This window comes from Haplochromis burtoni, unplaced genomic scaffold (assembly GCF_018398535.1).
Source record: "Haplochromis burtoni strain Fernald_Lab_line unplaced genomic scaffold, NCSU_Asbu1 Contig_230, whole genome shotgun sequence".
In the NCBI taxonomy this organism is placed as follows: Eukaryota; Metazoa; Chordata; class Actinopteri; order Cichliformes; family Cichlidae; genus Haplochromis; species Haplochromis burtoni.
In genome coordinates this window covers 764,074-780,486 of record NW_024582591.1, presented here as the reverse complement: position 1 = coordinate 780,486, position 16,413 = coordinate 764,074, and the positions used below count along the sequence as shown (strand labels likewise).

Below are 16,413 nucleotides of genomic sequence, written 5' to 3'. Positions count from 1 at the left end.
AAATAAATAATAATAATAATAATAACAATAATAATAACAAATTTGAAGTATATACACTTTAGTTACTATGTAGTCAATTATTAAAATATTTCATAAATAGTAAATGTCTTTATAACAATTCAATAATTCGAATTGTAGTCTTTTTTTAAAATAAAAAAATATTTTGTCTTTTAAGGGAATTGACAACAACAATAATAATAATAATAATAATAATAATAATAATAATAATAATAATAATAATAATAATGAGAAGAAGAAGAAGAAGAAGAAGAAGAAGAAGAAGAAGAAGAAGAAGAAGAAGAGAAAATGAGTGTGAGAAAAAAAATCTAATTTTTTGCTGAAATACAGAAAGAAAAATCCGTGAAATCAGTTAAAAAAATACTACTACAGACCAAGTGGAGCTATCATGTTATTAAATCATAAAGTTATTAAATTCTGATTTTCTGATATGATTAACTGATTTAAACTTTTTTAAATACAAAATAAAATGTCTTACAAAAGAAAGAAATATCCCTCAGAACACTTTTCAACTTTTTTCTCTCCTAAATCTAAATCGAAGCAAATATGACTTTTCCAACTAAATTTCTCATACCAACAACAACTATTACTACTACTACTACTACTAATAATAATAATAATAATAATAATAATTTATTTATTTTATTTATTTTGTTTTGTTTTTGTAGGGGGGGTGCTTGCTCCGGAAGTATTGACTTTAATCCGGAAGTTTACCCCTGGCCCGGCCGATAGCAGTGGAGCGATGGCGGGGGACCCTTCAACGGAGCTTCTTTTTCTGGATACGTTTAAGCATCAGAGTGCAGAGGTAGTGTTGTTTAACACTTAAACACATGCTTTTATGTTTACTCCATGACTACCTGCATTAAAAGTTAGTTTCAAGCGCGTTCAGGAGTTTTGAGGAAGGATGCTTAACTTCCAGGCTAACGCCGTTAGCTAACCTTAGCAGCTATGTGATGTCATTATCCTGGTTTTAAGCAGCGATTACTGCACAGCTGCCCGTTTATACATAACGCGTTTGTTTGATGTGAATTTAATCCTTATACATTAGTAGCTCAAAGAGTTGCCGTCTTTTGTGTCTTTGCACAGTTTGATTGGTGGTTAGCCAGGTGGCTAATGCTAACTTTAAAGTGTGAGGGAGCATGTTTACCTCGAAGCGGGAGTAAAAGTGACTAATGCGGAAGGCGTAGGTTATAAATGAAACATTTCATCATTGTTTGTATCAGCAATCATGTCTCCTTTGTTTCAGTTAACCAACATAGACGTGGTGCGGTTTCCTTGCGGGGTGCTGATCACAGAGGTGCGGGTCATTCCTCCAGGGATCAAAGCTCATAGTAACCTACCTGACAGCAGAGCGTTTGGGTAAGATTCACCATCCCTGCTTGAAAACACACTATGCATCTTACTGGCTACACCCAGTCAGGCCAAACGAATTCTAATAGCGTTGCCAGCATGTATATTGCACTGTTGTCTTTTTACTAATTTTGAGACTGTACCTTTAAAAGGCAAACACCATTTCAGTGTGGCTACCGTCCTCCTTCAATGTAGTCTTCTACTAAAGCAAAACCACAACCTGAGCTTTACATGACTCATTGGACCATTTTACCTCAGAATTGTGCAGAGAAACCTTTAACTTCTGCATAGAACTGATAAGGTTTCATTTCAGAACACAGATTGCCTCAGATGAATCCATTGATTTGTGCATGATAGTGAGAAAGTGCTTAAAGCCATAGGCTAAAGCACTTTGAGTCATGAGCCAAGTCTGATTCAGACTTCTATGGGGAATCTTTGTAAAGTTTACAACACTCTACATAAATGGCTGATGTCAATGCTGACATTGAAGCTTGCGCTGGTGCATTACATATTAATTACCTTGTAGTGATGTCCCGGTGTTTTATATGTGTTGCCAGCTGATAGAAACAAATGAAATGATGTGACTTTGTTGTTTTTTTTAAAGCCTTTTGTGGGGCCTTTTGTCCCTGTAGTTCTTCCACTTCTTTATACCTTCCTTTAAGTCCATTCCGATAGTTTTGGTAATCTCCCTCCAGGAATTTGCTGACATTTTTGAGTCTTTATATCTATGGTTATTTTTTCTCATGCTGAAGTGACAATTGTTATTCTGTCACCAATAAATTCAAAAACTGTCAGGTCATGGCGTATGTTTTCAGCTGAAGCATAAATTCCTGTTTAGGATAGAAAAGTGCCATTTATTGCCCGTTATAGCAATGTGGCCCGAAAGTTGATTGATATCATTTGTACTTGCCACAAACACAACAGTGTTCTGGCTACCTTTAGCACAAAAATATCTGAACCTCGTTGTTGGATCACAGCGTTGGTTTGTTTGCATTTCCATCGTTGCTGAGTTTTAAAAATGGCATGTTTGAGTCTTGTGAAGGTGTCTGACTCATCCAGCGATATCATTCTCTGGCCAATCAATGACATGCAGTCTGTTAGTGTCAGATTTTTAGCTCGACTCAAGTCGTTTGGTACCCTGGCCAAGTACTAAAATGCACCTGGTACTACCACTTAATGGAAACCCCTGAAAACTGGGTAAAGTCAAGTAGGTGCTAGTGGAAAAGAGGCAATACTCAATGGTGTCATCTTTGTCCCAATACTAGAAATCAGAATTATATAAGAAAAGCAAACATTGAATTGGTTTTGAGTTGCAAAAAACCTTCGGTGTTATTGCTATATTGCCTTTAGAGATGTCTTGGGGTCGCTGTTTTTTTTGTTTGGTTTTTTGCTATGGATACCTGAGATAAATGTGTGTGTCTGGGGGAAATGGAGAAGCTTCTGTGAATAAAGAAGTGTGTGCATTTGACACCTGAGCTCCATTGTTGAACAGGTCTCAATTTCCCCCAAACCTGCTGAGTGATGTAATTTAGCTCAATGAACAGACTCAAGAATGCACAGTCCTCTAGCATTGGTATGCATTGTGGTAGTATTGATATTATGATAAAGTGCATTTATTTTCTGGAAATCCATGAAACTCATGATGTATAAGTAACATCTGGTTCAAAGTTCTGCCATAAAAGCTACTTTTATCATAGCTACTATGATCCGTTTTTTGTTGAATTAAAGGCATTAAATTCTATTTGTGTACCTACAAATGTAGCTACAACTGAGTGTTTAATATCAAATCGCACATCGTATCGTTGCTGGGTCACTCAGAGTTATAAGGTCCTCTGGATACTCGAGTCCTGATTCTATTTTTTCTTTTTTTTGGTTTCCAGAGAGACTTCTCCTCATGCCTTCCAGTTGGAGCTGTTCTTCAATAATGTTACCAAACCCAACAGCCCCACCTTCCACAGACTGGGCAGGTGAGAATTATTTTCACTCTCCCCTCTCCTGTTTTGTTTTTTAAACCGTTTCTCGTTCTCTACCTCTCCATTTCCTGGTTCAATCTCAAAAAGTCTGTCTCACCTGTAGAACCAGTCACAGTAGCATCTGAGACCTGTTCTCACGCACGCTCCCATATTCAGGTGTCTTTGTTCTTATGTTTGGTCAACTGGTCTCTCCAGAAACCGTGCCCACACTGCAGCAGAAAAAATGTCAAGGTCTCAGTGAAATAGGTGATTGGTGGAATGTTTGAGTCAAGTATTTTTGTTCTAACCTCATAATGACACAGGTGTATGCAGTAGCACCAGAGCGTAAGCCTGTACTTAAAGGTGGCCATTGTGTCAGCGTTATTAAAAAAGAACAAAAAAACTGTGCAAACATAACACACCCGACTTATTATCCCTACTGGGAAGTTTGGGAGGAGATTTTTCAAACCAGTGTGATTGCTTTCATAGTATCTTACAAATTTTTAATAGATGTGAATGTAATATTTATGAACAACATTTCTTAGATAAGAAATCAATCTAACATGAAGCCTGATTAAGACCTGTTTGACTTGTAAAACCCTCAAACTACTGTATCTGCTTGGAATAACTACCATATATGTCAGTATGTTGTGACCAGTTGAACCAGATAATTATAATTTTAGAAGAGGTCATCATGTCATGTGACCTGTCACATAGAAAGGTAAATGCCTTTTATTAGAAGTAGTAAGCAAGTAAGGGCAGAGTGCGATATAGAGCACGGTGAGGGTGTATGTGTGTTTTAGACATAGCTACACAGCAATTATATGCTAGTTTAAACTCACGTGCTGAAAATAAACACAGAGACTCATGAGGAACAAACATATGTTAGTTTAGCACTGGTTCATATCAGCACTCTCGCTTTAACCTGCTCTGTCTTGCTTTCTGCCCTCAGTTTGGAATATGATGAAAACAAGTCCATTGTGTTCAGACCCAGCGGAAAGGTAAATGGTCATTCATGGACGAGTAGGTTTTTTCATTCTTCTTCCCACCCTGCTGATTTGTGGATAATTAAATGGATTTGTTCATGCAGGTGAATACAGATGGCCTAGTGTTGCGTGGCTGGTACACAACTCTGACTGTTGCGGTGTACGGGACAGCGGAGCGGCCGCATGGACACGACCAAGACTCACCTCCTCCCCCTCCACCACCACCCCCTCAACAGCCCAGTGGGCTCAAGAGGATCCTTAAACAAGGTGATTTAAAACTGACCGTCACGAGAAATACATTCATTCATTGGGCAGAAACCTCCCCAAGACTAGGAAAAAAGTAGTGATTGCAAACCTGTAAATCTCTTCTTCTCCCACATTTTCCTACTTTAAATTGTGCTTTTAAGAGTGGGAAAAAGATGACCAGTACAATGGCAGCCCACCAAGACCAGCACCCAGAGGGCCTCGCACCCCACCTGGTCCTCCACCCCCGGATGATGATGATGAGGAGCAGGTTCAAATGACGGGTATGAACTATAATATATCTCACTATTTCAGCCGCTTTTAAAAAACGTATTTGGCTATTGCTTTAGCTGCTGAGACAGTAATTAGTAATAATAATAAAGTGTTTCTTTATATAGAAAAATTCTCCACATACTAAAAAATGATGTAAAATATGAAAACATAAGGTCATATAAAACTCATTCTGTTTAGAGTTACGCTCAGTTCTTCCTCCCGCTAAGATAAATTGTAAGTAGGTAAATTATTTATATAATTTGTAAGACCAGAACCAAAGTGTTTTAGAGAGGTGAAAAATAAATAAATAAATAATTAAATAAATAAACAATGTCAAAACCAAACTTCTTAGTAGATAGGTTTTAACCTGTTTTTTAAAGAAGGCCAGAGAGTCAAGGGTGCGGAGAGAGATTGGTAAGCTGTTCCAGTTTTGACACTGAGGTTATGAATCCCCCGTAGTTTTCAGAAAGGTACGTGGAATCACTAGAAGACCTCTATCTGCGGACCTGAGGATCCTGCTTAGAAAAATGGGGTGGATAGACAGTATAAGTGGGGGCCTCACCTCATAAGGCTGTTAAAGTAAGAACCAAGACTTTAAACGTATACCCAAGTTTAACTGGAAGCCAGTGCAGACTCTTTAACAATGGGGTGATAAGATTTGTTGGTTAGTGTAAGAGTGGGGAGATAGCTGTGCAGAAGAAATGTAACACATTCTCAATAAGAATGATACAGTATCATTTATTAATGAGTTCTTGTTATTAAATGGGTTGTACTCTGTATGTTTGTGTGCCGTGTGTGTTGTTGTAAAATCTATAGTGGGCGTGGCCAAGGAAGAGCCGACCGAGGGCCGTGACGACTACCTGGAGAACGTGTCGCCTGAAAGATCGCTGCCCGCTGACGAGACGTACTCGGATGCTGAACAAGAAGAAGAGGCCGAGGAGGAGGAGGAAGAGGAGGAGCAGGAGGAGGAAGAAGATACACGGACTGAGGGGAGTGCGCCGGAGGAGGAGGATGAAGAAGAGGAGGAGGAGGATGAGGGTGAGGACGAGGAAGAGGAGATGGAGGAAGGTAGGGGAGTTCTTATGCGAGAGTAGGATTGTCTGCAAACCCAAATGGACGCTTCTCCTCTAGAAAATCAACTCTGCTCGTGGTTGCCAGATATCTCGGGTCCACGGGAGCAGGGTCCATTTGGGACTGAGAGTGAGAGAGTGTGTGCTCTGGCATGCTGCATCCATCTCGAACTGCTGGGTGGTGCAAACTCTCAGAACACCCCTGAGGGCAGCTCTGAAGGCTTATGGTTAGACTTCATAAGCCGACATGTGGATGTCTTCCTGACGCGTCCTCACAGCCGTCGCTGAGTTTCTGTCATGCATGCAAAACTAACCCTGCATGTTGTGAGTGATGCTGCCAGGTGGTGCCAGGTTTGTGAGTGTATGCAGCTCTGTATGAGAAAGGGACTATATAGTTTCCGCTGGCCTCCTTATTCTCACTCGGTTTTATATACATTATTATGAAACAGATGATGCATTTTTATAATGCTTTTACAGTGAATAAACTCCCTCCTAAACAACCTTTCCACCTTCTTATAGATAATGATGGCTATGAACAGATTTCCAGCGATGAGGACGATCTGGATAACGGCAGCTTCAAGTTGCAGAACTTTGACATGGACTACACTCCTGAGGATCTTGCATCTGTTCCACCGGTCCAGTACGACCCATATGAACGAGAACTCCGACCCTTGCTCTACTTCACGCCTCCATACAAAACTCGCTTTGATATACAGTTTGAGAAGGCCACTGTGGAGGAGCCCAAGGAGGCAGGTGGAGCAGAAGGACCAGCAGGAGGAGAGGAAGCTGAGGCTGTGGCTCAGCTGAAAGAACTCTTAGCTAGTATTGGTGATGACAGAGATGCACGATGGGTCAGTGCTCTGGAAGAGGCTCCTGGACTTCTGGCCAAAGGGTTGGCTTATTTAGTTAAAAGGGGAGAGGGAGAGATAGAGGACTCTGTTAGAGTTTTAGTCCAGTGGACTCTCCAAGCTCTCAGTATGGAGGTTGCTCTCAAACAGCCCATTGCCCTTAACCTCAGACAGCTGAAGGCTGGTGCTAAGCTAGCTTCATACCTGGCAGAGTGTCCTCAGGGTCTCACGATGCTGCTGCATGAAGGGGTTCTGAATGTGCTGCTGGAGCTGCTCCATACAGACCACGTCTCCTCCACACTGAAGCTGAGTATCCTAAGAGCTTTGGATGCTCTGATCAGCGCTCCTGCAGGGGTGGAGGCCTTCCTACATGCAGGAAATTCAGAGAAGAGTGGCTACCAGGTTAGCAAGAAATATCCAATCATCATTCATCTACCTTTATTTCCATCATATACAGATGTTCTTGTTGGTTTCTAGAGAATAAATTGAATATTAAACCAGCTTTAAATTATGCACATCTAAATTAAGATGATTGTGTCTGAAATAATTCCTCTGACTGATCAAGTCTGACCATCTATACTTTGTCCTGCTTCACAGCGTCTGGTCCAGCTGTTCCTGCATGAGGAAACGGTGAGGGTCATAACAGCTGGAAATGCTATATTACAGAAAAGCCACATGTATGAGGTGCTGGTTGACCTACAGCATGCAGCAGCTGCATTGAGTGAACCACAACAGGTAACAACACCCATTCACACCCACACTTTCATATAAGTTTCAGTGGCTGAGAATGTTTTTGTGGTAATCCTGCCTGGCCATCATCCTCAGGAGGAGATGGATGATGCAGAGAGCCCTATGGAAGAGGAGCCTTCGCTAAGCTCCACCGCTCTGAGTGAGGCAGAGCTCGATAGGTTGGCAGGTGCTTTGGAAGAGCTACATCACCTGCTAGAAACAGCCCCTCATTGCATGGTGCAACCTCCTGGGAAAGCCTTCCCCACTACTGCTAGAATTACAGGGCCACAGGAGAGGGACAACCCCTACCCATCACTGTATAGGTACATACTCAGACATAAGCATCACAGTGTAGCATAAATTTAAATATAGTCAAAGGAGCTTGCAAAGAAAATAGTATTTAAATATAGTTTAGACACATTAATAAATGTGTATTTTTGCCCTGGACCTCTTTCAGGTATATGCATGCATGTCATTTTCTGGAGAGCACAACGGTGGTGTTGTCAGCAGCTGCTGCAGCCGGCCATCTTGGGGTCACTCAAGCCGTCAGAGAGCTTCTGCGCTTCCTGTCGCTCACCCAGTCGGGTCTGCTCTTCCTTCTCGCCCAGCCCACACCCACCAACCTGCTGCTGCGCCTCCTGGCGTCGATGGCAGAGTCCGAGGCAGAGGAGAGCATGTGTACTGGGGGAGAAGCGGGTCTGATTGGGCCAGGGTGCGGTGAAGAGGGCTTTGGCGTGTGGCTGATACAGGCCCTGCATGCTCTGCAAGGCGTGTCAGAACTCATGAGCCATGTGGCTACAGGAGGAGACGGTGGTGCAGGCCTAGATGAAGGTGACAATCCAGATATACTGGGCACGCTCCATGCGCTTTACCTGATGACCTTTACGCAGACTGGACGCAGCGCCGTAGCTCATGTTTTCAGCCTGGATAACAACCTTTCCTGTCTGGTCACGCTGCTCCAGCACCACAGCAAGGACGGACAGGGGTACACTTGTTATTCCCTACCATTTCTTCTCCCCAACCTTTTTTCTTGTTCTCTGATTTGACTTCAGTATAAATTCATGTTTTTTTGTCTCTCTTCCTCTGTTAGTGAGGGGAAGGCTCGCAAAGCGGTGACATATAACTACGCCTGCATGCTGGTCTTACTGGTGGTGCAGAATTCTAATGAGCTGCGGATGATGGAACAATATGCCGCTCCGCTGCTCTCTATAGCCAAGGCTGATGACACCAATGCCAAGTTACAGGGTAATTCTCATCAATGTCACAACTATATTTAAGCGCCAGTTCAAATATATTTGGGATGCTGCATGTTTTAAAAAAATGGGAGAGGGAAACAAAAGACTGGAAAAGTAAGAGAAACAGCTGTAGGAACATTTTGCAGCTAATTAGGTTACCTGGCAACAGGTCAGTAACATGAGTGGGTATAAAAAACGCATCTTAGACAGGCTGAGTTTCTTAGAAGTAAGAATTGGTCTGCAAAAACATGTAAATTGTAAAGAATTTGACTGTCTCATCTTTAAATGATTCCAAGAATCTGGAGAAATATCTGAGCGCAAGAAAATCAGTATCGCTGCCGCTGATCTCAGGTGGCACTGCATCAAAAACAGGCACGATTCTGTCATTGAAATCACTTCATGGGCTCATGAAGGCTTCCAGAAATGTAAACACATTTCACCATGCAGGTAAAGCTCTGTCATGCAGTGAAGAAGCCCTTTGTGAACATGATCCAGAAACACTGCTGTCTCCTCTGGGCCAAAGTTTGTTTAAAATGTACAGAAGTAAAGTGGAAAACACGGACACCATGTTCTCCAGACTGAAGAGATCATCTAGCTTGTTGTCAGTGCTCAGTACTCGCTTCCATCTCTTATGGTATGTCAGCTTACACATCAGGAAAGGTACCATGCATGCATGCTCCCACCCAGATGATTTCTTTTTCAGGGAGTGCCTTTCATTTTTCAGCAAGACGATGCCAAACTGTTTGCTGCATCTGTTACAGCAGCATGGCTTCATAGGAGCAGAGTCTTGGTGCTGAACGGTCCTCTCTGCAGTCCAGACTTCTCACCAAATGAGAACATTTGTAGCATCATGAAACCTAAAACGCCGCACAGAAAACTCGGTGCTGTTGAGCTGCTAAAATCTTATGTCAAACACGACTCGGACAACGGCTGGGCTCATCAGTTTCAAGATTATGGACTGCTGTTAAAAGAGGGGATGTTACACAGTAAACATGTCTCAACGATGTCCCCCAAGCCTTAGTATATTGTTTACATTTTTTGTGATCTTGATCCGATTTTCTCCAAAATGAAATCAAGCTCATTGGTTTCTACCCTCACATAAGCCCTCGGGAGGAGAATAAAATGTGCGTTTATGAGATTTGCTTTGCAAATCATTGCATTCTGCATTCTATATAAGACAGTTTTAATTGTTTGAGTGTCTTTGTGTGTGCGTTTCTTTAGAGCTCAGTAAATGGTTGGAGCCAGTGGAGAAGCTTCGCTTTGAGATTGGCAGCATTCCCACCCTTATCGACTATATCAAACAGGTACAGAGCTCTCACTCATTAAACACTCTGCAAGGTAAAGTAAATGAAGTGTTTTTTGGCTTATAAGCATCTACACCAGCTGGTAAGCTGACTCACATCTCTGAAATCCACAGAAAAATCCAGGGGGATAAAAAAAGTTAACAACTCTTCACTGAAGTGCTCTGTGATGTATTTTTCAAAGCGGTTTGTCATCCTGAACATGGTTTTTGTTTGACTCCAGAATGTAGAAAATGTGTTAACTGCTGAGGGAACCGGGCTGGTCACTGCTCTGAGGGTCCTCTGTCACATCGCTTGCCCACCTCCTGCTGTAGAAGGTAAGGACCCCAAACAAACTTTGACCCCAAATATGACTTTGTTTTTATTTTGTTTGCTTTTTTATAGTTTTCACTTTATGTTGAGATTAGATCAGATGGTTTTTCAGCAGCTCCTTCTCCACTCCACAGGTCAGCAGAGGGATCTGAAGTGGAGCCTTGCAGGAGTCCAGCTTTTCTCTGGGGAGGGTCTCGATACGTGTGTGCGTGTCCTGCAGAAGCTATGCAGCGTGTTACTGCAGCCGTGGCGCGTGCACGGACACATGGGTCCGACGCCGCAGCGCTGCATGATCCTCAGTATATGTATCAGCACGCTGCGGTTGCTTCGCACCATGCTCACCGAGCTGCTGCGCGGCGGAGCTTTCCAGTTCAGGGACACTCGCGTGGCCAGCGTGTTGGTGACGCTTCACATGATAGTGTGCTCCATTCCTGCTTCTGGGCGTCTCGATGGGGAGGAGACCAGAGTGCAAGTGCTCATTGTTGACGTCCTGCTCACCTTTACGCAGGGTGTTAATGAGGAGGTGTGTGCAGCATCAGATAACAGTTTTGATACTAAATGGGGCTTCAGTTGAGATTTTTAAGAGACACCATGTTTGTGTCATGCTACAGGTGACCCATACAGAAGAGACTCTGGCCAGCAACACGTGGTCTCTGATGCTAAAGGAGGTTTTGAGCTCTCTTCTCAAAGCTTCTGAAGGCCTTTTCTCTGGTCTGACGCTGCTGTCTGAGCTTCTGCCTCTTCCACTGCCAATGCATAGCACTCAGGTAACTCTCTCTATCCTGCGCTTTAACCTGCTCTGATATTCTTGTCTTCATACACACATTAATATTAGAAGGCTTTTGGCTCCACAGGTGACATCAGTCCAAGATGTGGCTGTAGCCTTAAACACAAGGAAGCTGTGGAGCATGCACATTCGCGCACAGTGGAAAGTGTTTTCCGAGGCATTCAAATGTGTGTGCACCACCACCTGCCCTCCTCTCCTGGCCATACTCAGGAGAGTGTGCGTTCAGCTGGCAGACTTGTCTTCACCCACTGCAACACACATCATGAAGACCCTGCTGGAGCTCCTGCTGGAGGAGCTGCAGCCGTGAGTGAAGGATGCACAAACTCACACATCAACATAGCGTCTGTGTTTTTTCCTGTAAATCATATTTCAAATGTCTGTAACCTGTTACTTGCAGGGCAGAGGGAAAAAGCGTCTCCTGGGCCCAGGTCCTGCGGCTCCTTTCTTTGATGGATACTCTGGTGTCTCAGAGAGCCTGTAAGAGCGCAACACTGCATCTGCTGTCCGGGTCAGTTTCTGGAGATGAACAGCTGGCCGACCTGTTCCCCTTGTTGTTGTCTCTGTTGGTTCCTCCAACGGATCACTCCATACATCAGCAGCAGTGCAGTGTACTAGTGGGGACAATATTACAGTCACTGTGTGACCAGGTAAAGCTGGAAGTACACAAATTTAAAAAAGAAAAAAAATCTTTTAATGGAAAAATACTAAAAACTGTAAAACTGTCTTCACCAGGACATTTCTCTCGTGGTGTCTCCACCTGGTGAAAGCTGTGTGTCAGAGGCTGAGCAGCTGGCCAATGCACTTCCGGGACGAGAGATGATGTCATCGGTGTGCAGTTCTCTGTTGGAGGTTTTGGGGAATGCAGAGAGCAGCGTGCCCCTCCTCCTCACCTGCATCAGGACTTTGACATTCCTCACAGAGCACGACTACGGACTCTACCACCTCAAAGTGTAAACAAGAACCTTTTCTTGTTTATTTGGCGTAACTGCTTCCCCACCAATACCACCCTGCCATGTTGCTACGGCACACTGTGCCTTTGTCTTAGTTAAAGGAGACCTTGATTACCTCTGATTATCTCTGTTTCAGTGCTCTGAAGAAACATGGCGCTGGGCTGTGCTCGCTGCTGAAGAGGCTGGTGTTGTCCTTCAACAAAGACTCAGCAGATCTGCTCTCATCTCTGCTCGACTTTCTCAGGCAGATCCTCCACACAGAACCAATGGTAAGTACTGCTTAGATGATCATTAAAATCAGGATCCTGTCCCTTTAAACTAACAGAGAACAAAGCAATACAGCAAACACAAATCACAACATAATAAATAAAACTGTATATTTGACAATAAAAACAGAAGAAAGGCTCAGCATTAATTTAAAGGTAATCTGTTTGAGAACAGAGCAGTTTTTCAAAAAAACAAATGAAGCACTGAAGGAATACGTATAGCTAAATGATTAGTCTGGAGGAGCCCTAAACAATAAAAGCAAACAAACAATCTTCTTTAGAGACGGAGTCATAAAGAGGAGCCGATCAGAGTCGGTTGGTGTTTAATCAGAAGTGTAAGCAGCGTCATTTTTTTTAAGTAAGTGTTACTTCTGTGAAAAATATTTGGACAAAAGACTACAAAAGAGACTACAGCAAGGACGTCGCTTCTTTGAAAGCATTCCTCCTTGTCCTTACGTGTTCATGCTAGTAATTTAGTTTTCCTTTTCTAAGAGTTTCCTTCTGCAGCCGCCTTTAAAAAGCTCTATTAATAATGCATCACCTCACAGAAATGACTGGCTCTGCATAAAGGAAAGGCTTTTTCATTGCATATTTTGTCTTGTCCTTCTGATAATCGCTTCTTTTCTCAAGCTTTTTCCAGCTTATCTCCAATCATATTTGCTCTTCATTCTGTACCTGTCCTCGTTTTAATCCAGTGTGCTGAAGAGGGTCACGGCTCGAGCGAGGATCCTGCTTTTGTTCCTCCACGGTTGCTGTCGGGCTCTGAAATGAAAGCTCTGCTCCAGTGGGAGGAGTCAGAGTCACATCCAATACCTGCTTTGGAAAAACAGATAGCGGTATGAAAGATGCGCACAAGTACATTGTGTTTATCAAAATAAAGGTCCGGGCTGCCTTGACATCAAACTTTCAATGCTTTTGTCTATGTCTTTAGAAACTATGTAAAGATGACGATTCCCTGGAGACCATGTTGGAGAACGTGATTGCTCTGAGGCAGACGTTGCAGGCGGCCACAGACACGCCTCCTGCAGCTGACACCGAGCCCACTCTGCCAGCACCAGAAACACTCGGGGCCCAGTTTAATCACAGGTTGGTCCTCCGCGTGACGTATTAATACTGAATCATTTTCTCCTCATCACTTCGAGTTGTGAAGCTTATACAGCTGGAGCGAGGGAGGATCGCAGTTTGCGGTGACAGATTGATTGAATCAGATATTCATAACAACAACCACTTACACATGAGCCATGTGAAAAATTAATGGGAACGGTAAACTGATCATTGCCCTGGGCCTTTATTGTCTGTAGGACGGTTTTCATTCTGTCTGAAGCTCTGGATGAGCAGCTGAAGGCTCTGTGGTTCTCTCCGTTCCAGACTGATGACATTGAAACAGACCTTGATATGGTAAGAGTGTGTGTGTGTGTGTGTGTGTGTGTGTGTGTGTGTGTGTGTGTGTGTGTGTGTGTGTGTGTACATTTCCAAGAATCTCTAGAGCTTATGTTTGGCGTGCACATTTATGGTTAATCATTTTTGGATGAAAATTTGATTACAGCTTCTGTTTTATTCACGGTTTTATGCGTTTTTGTATTATTGCTTTTCTTTTTTTTTTTACTTGATCTTTGTCGATGTAGAATTTTTTCACATCACCAGCAGTTATGAATCCTTTTCTGCTACTGAAACTCAGGTATATCGAGTCAAAAAGAAATATTTGTTGCTGTTACGGTGTTAGCTTAGTGGGAGCATCATGGTCTGTAAAAAAGTATTTGATTCACTGTGCACCATATGGGTGTAACTACAAAATTGCAGTTGTTGTGGCTGGCCCCTCCCTTAGTGATGGGGTGAGTGATAGGGAGTGCAGTTGTTTGAGAGGCGCTCCGACTGGAGCTGCTACTCCTCCACATCTAAGGGAGCCAGTCCAGGGGTTTTTGGCATCTGACTAGGATGCCTCCTGGGCGCCTTCTGGGTGAGTTGTTCTGGGCATGTCTTACCTGGTCTGGCGAGGGAACTCCTCGATAAGCTGGAGGGAGTGGCTGGGGAGAGCGAGGTCTGAGTTTCTCTGGGTTCGTGACCCAAGATAAGCAGAAGAGGATGGGATGGATGTAAAATGACTACTATGACAGGAAGATTCAGTAGGATGAGTCCTATATTTTGGATATTTATATTTATCTACTATCCACTTCTTAGAGTCCTCTCACATATTTTAAGTGCTTTCTGTTCAGTGCTATGTTCTTCCTCTTCTTTTTTAAGTAAACGTTCTTTGCTTCTCTGGCTTGTAAGGAATTTGGAAATACCACAAGCAACAACATTACATGGTCTGTTTATGTTTTCTATATAATATGTATGATTACCTTTTTGTCTGTGTGGCAGGTGAAGGTGGATCTGGTGGGTCTGGCTCAGGAGTGTTGTCCAGAACTGGACCTGAAGGCGGAGCTGGAGCGCTCCTTCTTGTCTGAGCCGTCCTCTCCGGGTCACACAAAACCTACGAAAGGCTTCCGGCTGGGCAAACACAAACATGAGACGTTCATTACGTCTAGGTACAGCGTCATTGTGATTTCTATATATTTTTATTCGCACAGAATCTAGTTTAAGATCAGTTTCATGGTGTCATCTTGTGTTTGTCTCTGCAGCGGGAAGTCTGACTACGTCGAGCCTGCAAAGAGAGCTCACATCATGGCTGCTCCTCGTGGCCGAGGAGGTCGAGGAGGGTTTGGGCAGAATGTCTCCCGACCGCATGATATCTTCCGCCTGCGCAAACAGAATACTTCCCGTCCTCCCAGCATGCACGTGGATGACTTTGTTGCAGCGGAGTTTAAAGACATTACGACCCCTCTAGGGCTTCTGCCTCCTAAACGACCTCCAAAAAGCGCCCCCAAACCTCCCACCAGAGGGCTGTTCACTGGTAACAGAGGCAGAGCTACTTTCCACAGCCAGACTCGCTTTTTCACTCCACCACAGCCTAAAGGTGTACTGCTGTCAGGTATGTACTATCAGATACACACGAGTCTCATAGTTGCCAGGACATTGTCATAGTTGCCTCATCATTACATGCAGCACACAGCAGGGAATCCTAGTCATTATCCTGGGAAATACTGTGTTTCGTTTAGCCCTGCACAAACTGCAACTAAAATACATCAATTGTCCAGCAGAGGGTGACAAATCTCCCCCTTTTTTCCCCGTTCTGTAGGAAACTACACTCGGAGAGAAGGAGGCCGAGGGTCATCGTGGAGCGGTCAGGTTCCAGCTGTTACTCACAGAGGGACCTACAGTGAACCCCGCGGAGGACAGAGCAACTTCACTCGAGGGCCACTGCCTTCTCGGCAATCCCCTGCAAGTAAGGACCACACACACAGTTTTACATTTTATACCGCTCTCTTTTTCAGTCTTTTATGTTCTGTTTTATTGCATTTGTTTTACTTTTTTATCGCTTTGACCTGTATTAAAGGTGTTATAGGGGGAAAAAAAAGTTTGATTCACTCGTTCCACACTTCAGGTGCGTATCGGCTGGCTCTTCGGGATCGAGCTCCACGCGGCAGAGGAGGTACTGGCCTGTCGTGGATTAGCGGCGGAGGAGGTGGCGGTGGTGCCGGGGGAGGCGTCGGTGGAGGCGGTGGAGGGGGAAGAGGATCTCAGGGGAGCAAGTTCAGCGGTGGAGGAGGGAGCGGAGGTGGGAGGGGCAGACATGTTCGCTCCTTCACCAGGTAAATCCTCCTGGACAATGACTGCAGCCTCTCACGGCAACAGAAGGGCCAATCAGGATATTATATATGCTGTCTCCATGGAAACGTGGTGGTATGATGTTGTCACAAATAATGTACAGACTGTGTTGATGTTTTCAGTTTTGTTATTATTAGCTGTATTCAGAAAATAAAAGTGACAGCAAAATGAGGCCTTTGTGTGTGTTTTAAGGGAATGTCAAATAAATAAATCGTCTGTGGTTCTCAGATAAAATGTTTCAAATGCGATCCCTCTTGTGCTGTCTATCACTGTGTTTGCAACGGCTGCAGCTGCTGCATTTTTCCCGTTTTTTTGTTGTTGGTGGTGATTTTTTTTATTTCTAAGGCTGATCTCATTCGCAAACCCTGAAACTGTTCGAAAAGGA

The 16,413-nt window shown here is 43.6% G+C and overlaps 1 protein-coding gene across 2 annotated transcripts; it reads left to right on the top strand.

Moving 5' to 3' along the window:
* Positions 1–711: 711 nt before the first annotated feature.
* Positions 712–16,196, top strand: virma (vir like m6A methyltransferase associated). Of its 2 annotated transcripts, none has more exons than XM_042226848.1 (27): positions 712–823; positions 1,265–1,377; positions 3,249–3,335; positions 4,273–4,321; positions 4,411–4,573; positions 4,714–4,833; positions 5,639–5,860; positions 6,412–7,142; positions 7,338–7,475; positions 7,566–7,792; positions 7,927–8,454; positions 8,560–8,714; positions 9,926–10,008; positions 10,229–10,322; positions 10,452–10,840; positions 10,929–11,084; positions 11,172–11,407; positions 11,502–11,751; positions 11,837–12,054; positions 12,191–12,323; positions 13,016–13,156; positions 13,252–13,406; positions 13,622–13,718; positions 14,682–14,848; positions 14,942–15,291; positions 15,499–15,645; positions 15,757–16,196. In XM_042226848.1, the coding sequence occupies exons 1-27, from the start codon at positions 761–763 to the stop codon at positions 16,014–16,016; spliced, it is 5,472 nt and encodes a 1,823-aa protein (XP_042082782.1). In that variant the 5' UTR covers positions 712–760; the 3' UTR covers positions 16,017–16,196. The 2 variants fall into 2 exon arrangements, with proteins under 2 accessions (XP_042082782.1, XP_042082781.1); XM_042226847.1 differs by having other exon boundaries at positions 5,639–5,890.
* The last annotated feature ends 217 nt before the right edge of the window (positions 16,197–16,413 follow it).